Consider the following 17,441-nt stretch of genomic DNA (forward strand, 5'->3'; position numbering starts at 1 on the left):
GAAATTCCATGTCTTTTCCAGACTTATGTGAACTGTGCTGATAATTTTTTTCTGCTATTGTAATGAAATTAAATAATTTTTTTTATTAAGTAAAGTCTGATTAATAATTGCCAACCCATTATTCTTCTTTCTGGAAAGAAGTCTACAAGAAGAAATGTGTATTTATAGATAAGTATTCATATTTTTTAATGGAAAAAGTTAAAGCTATTTAATTGCAAACTATTTCAACTTCTTATTCACAAAGTAGGTTTAATAATTCTTATAACTTTATCCATGCATTGTATTTTCCATTATACTGAGGGATTTGATACATGTTTAAAAAATAAATTTATTTAACAAATTCACCAAAAACAAAAGAATCGAGTTATGCTGTTCTTGGCTTGTTCATTGTCAATAATATAATTGGATTTTATTTAATGCACTTATAACCTGATAATGTTATGTTGTTGTAGTGTCTGTTATAGTCTGAGGTGATTGCAAAATGCTTTAAAGCTAATAAGGCTTTGAAAGTGTTGAAACCTTTGTATTGTTAGAAATGTGACAAATCTGTATATAAAAGCACTCTCAAAAATGTGTTCACATTTTAGTGATTTTGTTTGAGCTTTCCATATTGGCAAGGACACTGGAGACAACTCCCTTGCAATTAAAGTAGTGCTGTGGAATCTTTTACATCTCCCTGAAATGACAGGCAGATAAGGACATTCAAAATGTAGTTTCTCCAACAGAGTCGAGCATGCTCTCAGTTTTGCAATGAAGTGGCAGCCTAGATGGCATTCAACTTCTGGATGACGATTAATTCTTAGATAAGAATTAAACATGTTAATGACATTGATTTATTCAGTTACAACGTGAATTGTGTTGGCGTGTGGCCAAGTGGTTAAGGTGTTCGTCTAGTGATTTGGAGGTCGCTAGTTCGAGCCTTGGCTGAGGCAGCATGTTGTGTCCTTGAGCAAGGCACTTAACCAGACATTGCTCTGCGACGACACCGGTGCCAAGCTGTATGGGTCCTAATGCCCTTCCCTTGGACAACATCGGTGGCGTAGAGAGAGGAGACTTGCAGCATGGGCAACTGCTGGTCTTCCATACAACCTGCCCAGACCTGCGCCCTGGAAACCTTCCAAGGCGCAAATCCATGGTCTCATGAGACTAACGGCGCCTCTATATATATTCAATTACGTTTGACTTTTAGACAAATTTCCTCAAAACTATTGTAACACACACAAAATGCTGGAGGAGCTCAGCAGGCCAGGCAGCATCTGTGGAAAAGAGTAAGCAGTTGACGTTTCGGGTCGAGACTCTTCACATGGGGAAAAAAAAAGACGAGAAGTCAGCATAAGAAGGTGGGGGGAGGAGAGGAAGACGTACAAGGGGTGGTGGGTGATAGTTTAACGTAGCTGACAAAAAGGCAGGCATAGCTGGGACCCATGTGAATTCCCATGGCTAAACCTTTGATTTCATTTTATGAATTCATATTGTAAGTTGATTTTGTTGTAACAGTGCTCACATTTCCTTTTTATTTTATTAAAATACTCAAACCAAACAAAAAGCATAAAGTAACACTAATCCAGAAATTATGTTATTGTACAAGTGATTCTGCCGTGCATCAGATGAACAGAATTCCAATGCATTGTCTAAACCAGTGACTTTCCATTGTGGAGAGCTTGCACATTGGAGGGAAGAGTTGAAGTCTAATTTTGCTTAATAATATCAGCAAGAAGCAAAAATATATTACTGAAAACAAAGTACAGCACAATTATGGCCTTTTCACAAAATCTTAATATTTGCCTTTGATGTCATAATTGTCAGTTAAGGTGGTAAGAAGTAATTAGTAAACGTTAACTGCACTGAACGTAGCACTAAATGTCTAAAGCATTTATTTTCAACATGTAATTTTATTGTAAACTTGATTGCTAGGAAATTCCATTCAACCAGTGTGTTTATTTTAATATGATTTCAGTGAATGGCGGGATTACTTCAAACGGAAGTGACAATGGCTACCAGAATAATGCATCAAGTCCTGCAGCTCCTCCTGCCATTACACTTCCCTCTGCTGAAGCACTTCCCTCAGCCTCAGTCACCAGTTCTTCGACCACTGGCTCTACAAGTTCCATGAGTTCATCTGCTGTGAGGCAGATGGCAGAAGAAGGTTCTGCCCTGACAGAACTGTCTCAGGCACTAGTCCAAAACCTGGAAGCGCTACCTCCTGGGTAAGGAAGCTGGAAAGTTTTTTTTCGTTAAGCAAATATTCGCAGACTTTACCATTCACTGGGAAATAAACAGCTCCTCTATTAATAGGTTTGGTTACTGAATGGAAAATTGTCAGCAGTCATGTTATACTCAGCCACTGGGTGATAAAACCGTTACTCAAAGGATATGAGGAATTTTAACCAGTTAAACTGTGAATACTCCATTGTACAGTTACAGAACAATACTTCTATATACAGTTTGAATTCAACAGTGTGCTCAGATATTTGTTGATTAAGTACTTAGTTTTCTTTTAAATACTTACAAAAAGTTAATTCTGAGAGTGTATATCTTGCTCGCAAGGCTGAGATTTATTGCCCACACCTAGTTTGTCTGAGAAGGCGGGACTGATCTTCATAGACTTCTCCTGTGTTGGAGTCTGGTGTAAATGATTGGTTTGTTCAGCCATTTTAGTGAGCATTTTATAATAAAGCACACTGGTATTGTACATGAGTGTGACAGAACAGGTTGGCAAAGCTTATTCTCCCGCTAATCTTGCCCCTTTGCCCGGCTCGTCACTCCTTCTCGTTCTGTCCCCAATCTAGTTTCCCCAGTAGTTCACACACTTTGCCCTCCCGTTCTGCAGTTCTTGCGAGTTCACCATTTACACACCCCAACAGTAAAACAGTTGCTAGCTGGGCTAATCAAAACAATCCCTTCAGTTAACGTGCTGTACTGGTTTATGATTCATAACAATAACACAGACACATCTATTCTAGGTTTGAAACAGCTTCAGTTATTTTCACTCACTGGTTTATAGACAGCAGAATGGCCCTAGAAGACCCGAGGGACAGTTTGGGCGTCCTAAAATAATGCCTGGGTTAGTGGGAGCAGGTGCACTATACCCAACACAGGCAACACCACGGGTGGGGAGGCATTATTCTTTTATATTCATCTTTTATATTATGTGGACACTGATCTATGAGTTTAACTAAGGTATTTGTTGTGGAATAAAACTGTAGGATGTTAGAACTCCAGTTTAAAATGTTCCAATTCTGCATCTGGAACAATTACTATGGACTGGTTACATGATTATTCCTCCCACCCCCCTGCCAGACCAACAGTAGAATTTCCTGGTCCTTCTTGGCCAGGCAGAGGCAGATTAAAACCCTCAGTCTGGTGTTGTTAGGTAGGTGTGGAGGTTGGAGTTGACGACTGGTGAATAGTTAAATTGGAAAGTTAAAGCAAAGTGTGTCATGGAGAAAGCCTCTGTGTATTTGTAAATTTTTGTACGTGTTTGTTCTCTTTTGTCTATTTGTAGCTTCTTTTTTTGCTGCACAACTCCTGGGCGGCTTTTGCACTTTCTCCACCTGGCACTGAATAAAACCCCTTGCACTAATGTGTTGTGGTGGCTTACCATCTGTTTTGTTTTCAACTGGTGACCCTCATCGGGTATGCTTATCCACACCTGATAGCGAGGTGTGACAATGAGTCACAAATAAACCGGACTGGACCATAATGGTAGTTTTCTTTTCCTGAAAGGCACGATTGAATAAGTTGCTTATTTCCTCAGTTGCCGTAAAAACACTTCACTTCATGTAAGATAGTGATAATAAACCTGATTCCTACAATTGCATTTTATGGTCACTAGTTTTTATGTTACTCTAATTTTAAACAGTTCCAGCAGAAAGTTGAGATAATCTGGGTTTCAGGCTTTGGATTGGCTTGTTTATGGCCTTATGAATGAAATTAGGATCATCAGAGGAGGTGTGGGTGACTAAAAATTTAAAAAGGCGATATTATGGAGGCATTTGAGTTCAATCTCTCATGGCTTCTCCAGTATCACTCTTGAGGATTCATCTCTTAAGTCCTCTGCCTGGTCACAGCTGACATGGGCTTAGAGAGCCCCTTCATTTCATTGGGGATCTTTGGAATGGAATTTTTTTCTTACCATTTTAGGTTAAAAGTTTTAATGCTTGTAAGAGGTTTGATATGTTTTTTAAGCATGCTTTTAAAATATTAACACTATTTTTAATATATTTTACATAAATTTTAATACTGTTTAAAAAAACTCAGTTTTGATAGAACCCAATACACCATCTATAGCTTTGTTGTCTGTTAAAATCTGTTACGGGTGTCTGGGCATGGCAGTCAGTTCAATGAGGTATGGGATCTACTCACTGCCAAGACCTTGCCTAAGTGACGATTGGTATGGGAGGTACTTGAATGGGAATGGGCGGAGACTGTGGGTGGTGATTTGTGGTGACAAGCCAAGTCACCATAAAAACCGATTTTATTTTCAAAAATTGTTGAACAATTCATTCAGCAGGTCATGCAACATCTGTGGAGGGTGACATGGATTTATTGTTCTGTCAAAAGTACAGGGGTTCTCATGAAGTATAGTTAATTTGAAGCATTAATGCTGCTATAACTCTCCTCAGGTTGCCTCCTGGGTATTCACAGTATTTTCTGATTTTTATTACCAAATTTGTTGCATCAGCAGTTTTTTTTTGCATCAGTATGCTCTGACCCTGATTGGAAGGAGTTGTTCAGTGATGTTCTATTGGCTTGGCATTGGGGTAACTGAAATTTTGCCTGTTTATTTATTTATATTTAGAGATACAGTATGGAACAGGCCCTTCTGGCCCAGCGAGCCGCAACACCCAGTAACTTCCCCTATCTAAAACTAGCTTAGTCACAGCACAGTTTACAAGGACCGTTGTTTTCTGCTATATATTGATAACCAGGAGGCCTCATGTAAAATTTTGATAAATAAACAAATAAGGAACATGGTAACAAACCTCATGAGGGTGTAATGAGTGAGAGAGGAAAATAATACAGGGATTTGAGATTCCTTTTGGTAAGAAGAATGAAGAGAGGATATGGGAGCAACACACACAAAATGCTGGAGGAACTCAGCAGGCCAAGGAACATCTATGGAAAAAAGCACAGTCGCGTTTTGGGCCGAGATGTCGACTGTGCTTTTTCCCATAGATGTTTCCTGGCGTGCTGAGTTCCTCCTGCATTTTGTGTGTGTTGCTCAGATTTCCAGCATCTGCAGATTTTCTCCTGTTTGTGAAGAGAGGAAAGGGTGCACTTTTGGACCAGGAATTTCTTGAGAGATCTATACAAAACTTTGAAGGTGTCCGGACCAGTTGAGGAGGCTGTTAAAGAGCCACATGGACCCTAGGTTTTTAAATAGGAGCATAGGGTGCAAACTTACTGTAAAAGTGCAGTAATAATGCCAAACATTTATGAAGCACGAGTTGACTCTATCTCCAGCTATTTCTGATCATTATATTTCAGGATGAGTATTATGGGCTGAGAGAGCGTGCAGAGGAGGTTTCATAAAACAATACCACACACCTTGTTAGGTGTGCAGCAGAAGTTAGTCTCCTCTTTGCAGGGTATAGAAGGGTTTGAGGAGATCTGATAGAATGGTTCATAACCACAAATATATTTGATAATGTAATTAAAATAAATTTGCATCCAGTGACGGAAGGATTAGGATCCGAGGGAGACTAATTGGATGCTCAAAGTAAATTTTATTATCAGAGTACGTACATGTCACCACATACAACCCTAAGATTCATTTTCTGCAGGCTTACTTAGCAAACTTATAGGACAGTAACTGTGAACATCAGGAACTATAAAATGTAAACAAAGTATACAAATAAATAGCAATAAATATTGAGCATGAAATACAATATAATATCCATCAATATAACAATTTAAAGAATCCTTAGATGAGTGTAGCTATCCCCTTTTGTTCAAGAGCTGATGGTTGAGAGGTAGTAACTGTTCTTGAATCTGGTGGTGCGAGACCTGAGGCTCTTGTTCCTTCTACCTGATGGCAGCGTGGACAGGGTGGTGAGGATCTTTGATGATGGATGCTGATTTTCCATGGCAACATTCCATGTAAATGTGCTCATTTGTTGGGAGGGCTTTTACCCATGATGTACTGGGCCGAATACACTACCTTTTGTTGGATTTTCTGCTTAAAGACATTGGTGTTCCCATACCAGGCCGTAATGTAGTCAGTCAGCACACTTTCCACCACGCACCTATAGAAGTTTGCCAAAGTTTTCAATGACGTGCCGAATCTCCGCAGATTCCTGAGCCAGTGGGGGTGTTGTTGTGCTTTCTTTTCAATAATATGTCCAGGACAGGTCCTCTGAGATAGTGACACCCAGGAATTTAAAGTTATTGACCTTCTCCACCTCTGATCCTCCGATGAGCACTGGTTTCCCTTTCCTGAAGTCTACAATCAGTTCTTTTGTCTTATTGACATTGTGTGAAAGGTTGTTGTTATTACACCACTCAACCAAATTTTCAATCTCCTTCCTGTAATCTGATTCATCTCCACCTTTGATACACCTAGGGATGCCAACTTTCTCACTCCCAAATAAGGGACAAAAGTAGCAGTCAAATGCGGGACACTTGTGTTTACCCCAAGAAAGACTACCATGACCATGAAGCCTTGTGGGGGCACGTGTGTGCGTGCATGCGTGACGTGCGTATGCGTGTATGTGCCGATTTTTTTTCTACATATCGGTTTTGGCTTAATCTTCCCGTTTCTGTTAAGTGAAACTGCACTGTACATACATTATTTCTACTTTATACAGGCTGTGTATTTATTATATCATTCCTGCTTTTACAATATGTTAGTGTTATTTTAGGTTTTATGTGCTATTTGGTCTGATTTGGTAGGTTATTTTTTGGGTCTGGGAACGCTCAAAAAGTTTTTCCGTATAAATTAATGGTAATTGCTCCTTTGCTTTACGCCATTTCGGCTTACGAACGGTTTCATAGGAATGCTGTACCTTAGCAGGGAAAATATGGGACAAGGGCAGTCCTGTAAGGGACAAACCAATTTAGCTCAAAATACGGGATGTCCCAGCTAATATGGGACAGTTGGCAACCCTAGATACACCACACAACAGTGGTGTCATCAGCAAGCTTGTATATGGTATTGGAGCTGTACTTAGTCACACAGTCATGGGTGTAAAGCAAGTAGATCACGGGACTAAGTACACATCGTGTTGTGCTCCTGTTCTGATGGAGGTTGTGGAGGAGATGTTTTTTGCGAATCTGAAGTGACTGGGGTCTGCAAGTGAGGAAATCCAAGATCCAATTGTACAAAGGGGTATTAAGGCCCAGGTCTTGGAGTTTACTGATTAGTTTTGAGAGTATGGTGGTGTTAAATGCCGAGCTGTAATTGATTAAAATGTATCATGATGCATGCAACTTTGCTGTCCAGATTTTCCAGGGTTGTGTGAAGAGCCAATGAGATGGCAACTGTTGTAGACCTGTTGCTTTGGTAGGCAAATTGGGACAGATCCAAGTCGCTATTCAGACAGGAGTTGATATGCCTCTCAAAACACTTCATCACTGCAGGTGTAAATGCCACTGGGTGATAGTCATTTAGACAGGTTACCACGCTTTTCTTGGGCACTGGTACGATTGAAGCCTGCTTGAAGCAGGTGGGTACCAGACACTGCTGGAATGAGAGGTTGAAGATATCTGTGAATACACCAGCTAGTTGGTCAGCACATGTCTTTGATACTCGGCCAGGCACTCCATCCAGACTGGATACTTTCCTTGAATTCACCCTCTTAAATACAGCCTGCACGTCATCTTCAGATACTGAGACCAAAGGATCATCAGGAGACATAGGGGTGTGCGATGGTTCCTCCCTGTTCTGGTGGTCAAAGCGAGCATAGAAGACATTAAGCTCATCTAGAAATGAAGCACTGCTGTCCCCATGTCACAAGATTTAGCTTTGTAGGAGGTTATGGCTTTCGAACACTGTCATAGCATCCCTCGTTGGTTCCAGTCTCGTCTGGAATCTCCACTTTGTCTGAGAGATGGCTTTCCGGAGATCATACCTGCACTGTTGTAGCATTCTTGATCTCCAGACTTGAATGCCTCTGATCTGGCGCTCAGCAGATTCTGAATTTCATTGTTCATCCAGGACTTCTGATTGGGGAAAACCCCGAAATGATTTTGTGGGAAAACACTCATCCACAACTGTGATGACCCTGGTGCCATTCCGGTCCTCAGATGAGTTCTTGAACACAGCCCAGTCAGCTGACTCAAGGCAATCCTGTAACAGTTCCTCAGTCTCCTGTGACCACCTCTCAGTTGTCTCCATCTCTGGAGCCTTGCCCTGTGGGCTCTGTCTGTGTGCAGGTAGCAGGAGTACAGACAAGTGATCTGACTTGCCAAAATGCGGTCTCAGGAAGAAATGATGGGCATTCCTTATCATAGTGTAGCAGTGGTCTAGTGTGTTGGGACTTGGTGCAATATCTAGCACTGTTTTATTTGGATCAAATGTTTTCCTTCAGTGAAGCATCATTTATCAATCTGGGAATGCTTAGTAGCTATTAGGAAATCACTACTTCTACCTGTTGACCTTTGAACGTTCGTGTATCCAAATGGTCTGATCCAGTTGCATATTTCTGTGATAACTTAGATTGCTTTTAATGAAAAATTATGTGATAATTTTGAATATGTTGAGATCGACCTGGTGACCAGTGGTGTGTCTCAGGGATCTGTTTTGGGACCTGTACTCTTTGTGATTTTTATAAATGACCTGGATGAAGAAGTGGAGGGATGGGTTAGTAAATATGCTGATGACACAAATGTTGGGGGTTTTGTGGATAGTGTGGAGGGCTGTCAGATGTTACAACGGGACATTGATAGGATGCAAAACTGGGCTGAGAAGTGGCAGATGGAGTTCAACCCAGATAAGTGTGAGGTGGTTCACTTTGGTAGGTCAAATACGATGGTAGAATATAGTATTAATGGTAAGACTCTTGGTAGTGTGGAGGATCAGAGGGATCTTGGGGTCTGAGTCCAAGGACACTCAAAGCTGCTGCACAGGTTGACTCTGTGGTTAAGAAGGCATATGGTGCATTGGCCTTCATCAACCGTGGGATTGCGTTTAAGAGACGAGAGGTAATGTTGCAGCTATATAGGACCCTGGTCAGACCCCACTTGGAGTACTGTGCTCAGTTCTGGTCACTCACTACAGGAAGGATGTGGAAACTATAGAAAGGGTGCAGAGGAGATTTACAAGGATGTTGCCTGGATTGGGGAGCATCCCTTATGAGAATAGATGGAGTGAACTTGGCCTTTTCTCTTTGGAGCGACGGAGGATGAGAGGTGACCTGATAGAGGTGTTCAAGATAATGAGATGCAGTGATAGTGTGGATAGTCAGAGGCTTTTCCCCAGGGCTGAAATGGCTAGCACGAGAAGGCATAGTTTTAAGGTGCTTGGAAGTAGGTACAGAGGAGATGCCAGGGGTAAGTTTTTTATGCAGAGAGTGGTGAGTGCATGGAATGGGCTGCCAGTGGTGGTGGTGGAGGTGGAAATGATAGGGTCTTTTAAGAGACTCCTGGATGGCTACATGGAGCTTAGAAAAATAGAGGGCAATGGGTAAAGCCTAGGTAGTTCTAAGGTAGAGACATGTTTGGCACAGCTTTGTGGGCCAAAGGGCCTGTATTGTGCTGTAGGTTTTCTATGTTTCTATGAATTCAATATAGGTTTTGTTTTACTTTGGATTTTTAAGAGCTCTAGTTTTTGATCTTTTTTTTGGAATGAATGAGAAGCATGATCATCAACTGATGAAGAGGGAGGTTTACTTCTCATAATGCAGTATGGTTATTCATTGAATTATTGTATTACAATAACATCATCTCAAAATGGTTTCTGTTTTCACTTGTATCTGTGTACTAAAATGAGACCCCATCCAATTAAATGTTAATTCTAAATCTTCAATATTATATAGTATTTCTGCCCCAAGTCCGTTTAGCAAAATGATACAATTTTAACTTTATGACCACATGACACACTTAAGTTTTTGTAAGTAGATTTTTCAGTCATTGAAGTATAATGCCGCCAAATGACTTGCTTTTTGATATAATGTTATAAAAGAAACGGACCATAATTACATTTATCTTCACTTTCACTGCTCATTTTATCTCCAATTATTGCATTACATTTTATTTCAGTGAATTTTATTGTATGTTATTTCAGTCATTGCATAAAAATTGTATATTTTGCTATTGAACAAACAGATTTGTGGTATCCTACGATAACATTTTAAAAAGGCATGGAAGGGCAAAATCATATACACCCTATCCTCGTCATATGCGGGGGATACATTCCTCGAAGTCGACGCATAATGTGAAAACGCATAATGTGAATAATTATTTAAGTGGAGAAAATAGGGATGCTTTCTGGAGGCTCCCTAAATATATTTTATCTGTAATTTTTTCACATTTTCATACCAATATCACACAAAAGCAGTACCACAAGGCAATGTTCGTATTATATTTCATCAATTTAAGGTAATATTCAACATAATAAATCATAGAAAGTTAACATACGAGGGTGTACAGTGCTCACTAACAGTGGCAGGTGTGTTCGCTCTGGGAGATGAGTGGTTGTTGTGCTGTCGGGCAGCTTTACCTGGATGAGGTGGATGGTTGTGTGTCATCAGGATCATCGAGGACAGCAAGGGGTGAAGGAAGACTCACAGAACTCTCAGAACTGCCGGCAGCAGGAGATAACACCAGTTTGAAGACAGTGGTGAGGGTTGTTTGCTTGGCAGCATTTTGTTTCTCAGCATAAATTTGCTTGTAGGGAAGAAGGCTTGACTTCAGGGAATGACGGAAATGCTGACTCTGTTCTAAACTTGAGTCCATGTCCATTGCCATTTGTGCCAAGTGTTCCGCAGACTTAAAAATTTCTGCCAGTTGCTTCACTGTAAAATCCTTCGCCTGCAACTCGACACTTTCTTCTTCATCATTATCACCTTCGGTCTGAGTTAAACGCAGAAGGTCATCCACACTTAATTCTTCATCATGAGAATCCAGGAGTTCTACCATGTCAGCAGTCTCGAGATCTGAGAATCTTTCCTCATCAATTTTACGGCCCAGGGCCACACAATCCTGGACAGCTGCAGTGAAGGCAGGAAACCCCTTGAGGGTGTGCACACACTCCGCCCAAATTGATTTCCACGCTCCATTGAGAGGCTTCTTACTCAAACCCTTAAGAGCACAGGGGTTTAATGAATGGTAAACTAAGAGAGGCTTCATCTTAGAGTCTTCTTCGGCATTGGAACACATAAGCAAAGTCAATCTATCCTTTGCTGCCTTGAAACCTGACGCAGTTTTTTCATCCTTACTTATGTAAGTGCGTTTCGGCATACGCTTCCAAAAAAGCCCGGTCTCATCTGCACTAAACACCTGCTTTGGTGTGATGCCTAACTCAGCTATCGTAGCCCGCAACTGCGCAGGGTAGCATCCCAGATCTTCCTTCAGTTAGTCCTGACGAATGGTCTCAGCCTGAAACGTCGACTGCACCTCTTCCTACAGATGCTGCTTGGCCTGCTGCGTTCACCAGCAACTTTGATGTGTGTTGCTTGAATTTCCAGCATCTGCAGAATTCCTGTTGTTTGCGTTTAAAATCCCAGAGTTGTGTTATCTTCACCTGATGCCACCCTGTTTATACTTTCCAACTTTTCTTCAAGTGTTAAAGCGGTTCGCTGCCGCTTGGCTGGTGGCCCAAGACTTGACATTGGACGCTTAGGAGGCATAAAATCACTGCACCGTAGGTAAAAACAACAGAAGTTTAAGAGCACAAGATCACACATCCATACGTTGCCAAAACCAATACGAGACTGGTGGGAGTGAGACTGTGAGGCGTGTGCATGTGACTTGTATTGGCGGGAAGGCAGTGCTCCTCGCATAACTGTGAGTTTTGGAGACATATAAGGAGAAGTTGGTAGAAATAGGTTCCTCGCATAACTGTAACTCCGCATTGTCTGAAGACGCATATAACGAGGATAGGGTATATCAGAAAATAGAAATACACACTTAGAAGGATTTGTCAAGGAATTTCTCATCAAGAATTGAAAGTTTAGGACAGGTTTTCAGAAAGTGAACAATCAAAGGTTTTTCCTTTCCTTTAATGACAACTCAACAGAAAGTACGGGGAGACATTATTTGAGCAGGAATGTTATATTTCCCTATTTTCACATTATGGCTTTTATTGTAACGTGGAATGTTATTGCTTCATAATGCAAAAATGAGAATGTTAAGCAAATTAAACAAAAATTGATAAAAAGAAATAAAATGTTGAAGTAGAAGGAGATATACAAATATACAAATAGGGTTACCAAAGAAAGAGTAGTCCTAATAGAGACCAAAACCATGTGTGCATGGGTAGAAGATACCGTTGCAAGAAAAAGTTTGTGAACCCTTTGCAGTTACCTGGTTTTCTGCATTAATTACTCATAAAATGTGGTCTGATCTTCATTTAAGTCATATTAATAGACAAACACAATCTGCCTCAACTAATAACACACAAGCAATTGTACTTTTCATGTCTTTATTGAACACATTGTTTAATCATTCATAGTCCAGGCTGGAAATAATGTGAACCCTTGTATTTAATAACTGCTAGAACCTCCTTTAGCAGCAGTAACCTTCACCAAACAAATCCTTTAGCTGTTGATCAGACTTTCAGAACAGTGTGGAGGAATTTTAGACCATTGCACCATACAAAACAGTTTCAGTTCATCAATATTTCTGGGATACCATGCATGAACAGCCCTCCTCAGGTCATGCCACATTATCTCAATTGGGTTAAGGTCAAGACTCAGACTTGGTTATTCCAAAACACAAATCTTCTTCTTTTAAGGTAATTCTGTTGTTGATTTACTCTTGTCTTTTGGATCATTGTCTTATTGCATCATCCAACTTATATTAAGCTTCAGGTGACAGACTGCTACCCTGATATTCTCCTGTAAAATGGTTTGATTCAATTTTGAATTTATCGTTCCCTCAATAATTGCAAGCAGTCCGGGTTCTGAGGCAGCAAAGCAGCCCCAAACCACGATGCTCCTTCCACTAAGCTTCACAGTTGGGATGAGGTTGTGGTGTTAAATGTGCAGTTCTGTTTTTCCTCTAAACATAGCAGTGTGCATTTGCCAAAATGTTCAACTTCTGTCTCATCTGTCCACAGTACATTGTCTCAGAAGTGTTGTGGCCTGATGGCCTTTTGCAAACTTGAAATGTGCAGTATTATTTCTGTAGAGCAATGGCTTCCTCCGTGGTATCCTTCCATGAATACCATTCTTGTTCAGTGTTTTTTTATAGTGGACACATGAACAGAGACTTGATAGCAAATTCTAGAGCTTTCTGCAGGTCTTTTGCTGTTACTCTTGGGATCTTTTTCACCTCCTTCAACATTGCACGTTGTGATCTTGAGTGTCTTTTGCACGACTTTTCCAAGGGAGAGTAGCAACAGCACTGGATGTCCTCCATTTGTAGACAATTTCTCTTACTGTGGACTACTGAACATTTAGGTCTTTAGAAATGCTTTTGTAGCCTTTTACAGTTTCATGCATCTCTACAATTCTGCTTCTAAGGTCCTCTGAAAGTTGTTTTGATTGAGACATGGTGCACATAAACGGATCTTTCTTGAGAAGAGCAGGCTCTGAGAGTAACCTGACTCACATTCTCTTTTATTTATAGGTCAAGGCACCTCTGCAACCCACACCTCCAATCTCATCTCATTGATTGGAACTCCTGACTCCAAATAGCTTTTATAGAAGGCATTACCCCGGAGGTTCACATACTTTTTAAATCCTACACTGTGATTGTTTAAATGGTGTACTCAGTATTGATGAGAAGAAGTACAATTGTTTGTTTGTTATTAGTTTAGGCAGATTATGTTTGTCTGTTATTGTGATGAAGAACAGACCACATTTTATGGTTAATTAGTGCAGAAAACCAGGTAATTGCAAAGGGTTCACAAACTTTTTCTTGTAACTGTATGTAAAGTTCAACTTTAAATACTTTTCATCTATCTTAACAGAATACAGAAATCAACATAAAGGAGAAAGTATAGAAAATGATAAGGAGTGATCACGTTAAGAGCTGTCAAGTTATCAGACTACTAAGCTGGGGATCCAAAGACACACGTTTGTGGCCTGCCATGGCAGCTGAAGAGTTTTATATTAGTAAATAATCCAGGACTAAAGCAAGCAGATTAATATAAAATCCCATCTGATTCATTGATGTCCTTTACAGAGTTATAGAATTTTACATCACTGTTACAGGTCTTTTTGCCCATATTAATGCTGACCTTTTTACCCCATTTACACAAATCCCAGTTGCTCTCTTTAGAGATTATCCAAGTGCCTAAGTGTCTCTTAAACATTTGTGATTATATCGGATTCCACCATCTTCTCTTGCAGCGAGTTTCTGTTTTATACTCTTGGTATAAAGGATCTTTCCCCTGAAATTTCTTAAGGATCACCTTCTCACCTTCAACCTGAGGCTTTTGAGACATCCACCACTGGGAAAGGTTTTGGTTATTTCCCCAATATATGCCTCTCACAATTTTATATACTTCCATTGAGTCAACCCCTCAGCTTCCTTCGCTGCAGGGAAAGCAAACCTAGCCTATCCAATCCCTCTTCGTATCTAGTGTCTTCCAATCCAAGTGATATCCCGATGAACCTCCTCTGCACTCTCTCCAGTACAACCATATTTTCCAGGAATGTGATGACCAGAATTTCACATAATACTCCAAGTGTGCTCTAACTGGTGTTTTGTAAAGTTGCAGCATAGGGCCTCAGCTTTTCATTCGATGGGGCATAGAATATAAAGATAAGCATGACATATTGCTATTTTCACTGCCACAAGGAAATCTGCCTAGTCTGGTCTAAATGTGCCTCTGATCCACAGTGATGTGGTTGACTCTTAATTGCCCTCTGAGGCAGCCTGGCAAACAGCTGAATTAGACCAAAACTCCTACACTAAAACAGGGAATGGATGAAACCGGAATGATCTGGACCTGGCAAATCTCTCCAAGCTTGGACCTTTGCAGAATACCGCTTGTGAACAGCTGTGGATTGGTGTATAAATTAGACCCGTCCCACAGACTAAGGAACAGACCAGCTGACATACTGAAAAAATCATGCCTAAATAGTGCTGACTCTCACAACATTTAAGATATATTTGGATAAATATGTGAGTTACACAATGGGTTGGCATGGGTTAGGTGGGCTGATTCTTACAATAGCCTTAGTCCAAATGTGCATCAAATGCACATGTCAGAGGTGTAATACATTTGCCTGTCTTGATATTAAGGCAGTATTGATTGAGTATTGCTTCAAAAGGGCAGTCGTATGGTGGTTAGTGCGACACTATTACAGCTCAGTGCCTTGGAGTTCAGAATTCAATTCAGACCTCCTCTGTAAGGAGACTGTAGGCCCACCTGTGAAATGTGTGGGTTTTCTCTGGGTGCCATGGTTTCCTCCCACAGTCCAAAAACATACAAGTTAGGTTAATCGGTCATTGTAAATTGTCCCGTGATTAGGCTGAGGTTAAATGGGGGTCACTGGGCGGCAGGGCTTGAAGGGCCAGAAGGGCCTATTCCACACTGTATCTTAATAAATAAACAAACATTAAAATAAACGCTGATCAGGTCCATGGGAGGTGGTATTGTGCTCAAAGGATAACAGGAGTGCTGCAAACAGTGAGGCCCCAAAGGAATCAGTACTGCCCTCTGCAATGGTGTAAAGATCCAGACATAAATGTAGAAGCTGCTTTAAAAAGTTTACCAATAACAAAATGAAAGATATGATTGATTTTAAGGAAAAAGGTTGCATGCTACAAGAGGATATTATTGGGAGTTGAGCACATCAGTGTCGAAGGGTATTCAGTCTGGGAAGCTGATTTTTTTTTGGTCTTGAATCCATGTCCATCTCAGTTCCTCCTCTGTTGCCAAGTGGTACAGATCTGAAAAGTAAATTGAATCATGATGTAACTGGCCACTGCTTTTTAGGAAATTATTGATATTTTTTCCACAGACTTGGAAAGTTGGGGTGCCATGTTATTGTTGTAATTTTCCCATCTGATTCTTGAAATGTCACATGGGACATTGTCTACAATACGCTTACCAGGCTGATCTTGCAGAATTATTAGGGTAGACCCAATTTGTGAGATGATTTCATTCTACATTTTTTAAAACTAATTTTGCATGGGAAATGAGATTCCTTTGAAAAGGAAAGCACAACTAATGCTATCCACACAGTAAAAATGATATTTATGTAAGTGAAGGTTTTTAAGTAACTCATTGCAGTGTTACGTTGAGTTCAAAAGGGAGCTTGTAGTTTCTGTCACTCAGGAAATTCTAAATTATTACAACACAGAACTGTTTATTTTATTATGAAACCAATACTCTAAATCCAGAGCAGAGCTCATACACATTACTGTTGTTTAAAAATCAGTGTTCCTTTATGTAGTGTATGTATGTGAGAGTTACTGTTTCTCAGGTTGTCGACTTCCTGTCTGACACTGGAAACCTCTGTTTTTATAATTAGTCTTAGAAGGATCTCTGTTTGGTTACCTGTAGAACTGATGCTCCCTTTACCATTAGAAAACCTCAAATGAATTTTAGCACCTTTGCTCCAAATTCCTACTATTCCCTTTCTTGAATTTTCTATCTTCATTTCACGGGAGAGGCTCCATGCTTATCTCGTCAGCTTATGGTGTCAGTCCTACATTTGACAGCTCTTCATACTACCCTGTTTCCTATCAGGACTCTGATCCATTCTCCCAATTTCAACATCTCTTATCGCATAAGTTCTGATGTACTGCCTTCTATATCAGTGCTTCCAGTATATTTTCTTCTTTTCCTTTACTATTGATTTGCCTGCTCCCTCAACTGTTCCATTTCCCAGTAGACCATTGAAGAAGGGGGGCAGAGCACCAGGGAGAGGTGATGGGCAGGTAAGGAGATGTTCCATTTCCCATATTTTCATTCTTACTACCTCTCACCATTCCAGAACCAGAATAAAATTTCCCCTTTGCTTGAGTTTCTGCTCCACTAATCCTAATACTCAGTGAATTATTCTTTGCAACTTTTCAGCATAATACCATCACCAGATGTACAACACACAATAGACTCGACATTGACTTTGAGCTGTGGTGAAAGCTTTTCAACTTAATACTTTGGCTCTGCCTCTCTCTCAGTCGATACTGTCAACACTGATTTGGAATTTCAGTATTTTATGTTTTTATTTTGGATTTTGCATTTCCAACTTGATTTTGTCTTTGTGGTATTACTTTGTGTGTCTCCTCATGAGTACTTCAGCATTCAATCACTCTTTAATTCTACATACATACGTACATATGAATTAAGAGCAAGTATATATTAGCTTATCAATTTCTGC

General features: G+C 40.3%; 1 protein-coding gene across 5 annotated transcripts in view; it reads left to right on the plus strand.

Annotated features, from left to right (window-relative positions):
- wwp2 (WW domain containing E3 ubiquitin protein ligase 2) overlaps positions 1–17,441 on the plus strand; it is a 196,403-nt gene that overhangs the window by 99,891 nt on the left and 79,071 nt on the right. For all 5 annotated transcript variants that reach the window (XM_063067102.1, XM_063067103.1, XM_063067105.1 and 2 more), the window contains one exon: positions 1,958–2,207. In XM_063067102.1, the coding sequence (XP_062923172.1) occupies positions 1,958–2,207 (250 nt within the window). The remainder of the gene's footprint in view (positions 1–1,957; positions 2,208–17,441) is intronic.

Source organism: Mobula hypostoma, chromosome 14, assembly GCF_963921235.1.
Source record: "Mobula hypostoma chromosome 14, sMobHyp1.1, whole genome shotgun sequence".
Taxonomy (NCBI): Eukaryota; Metazoa; Chordata; class Chondrichthyes; order Myliobatiformes; family Myliobatidae; genus Mobula; species Mobula hypostoma.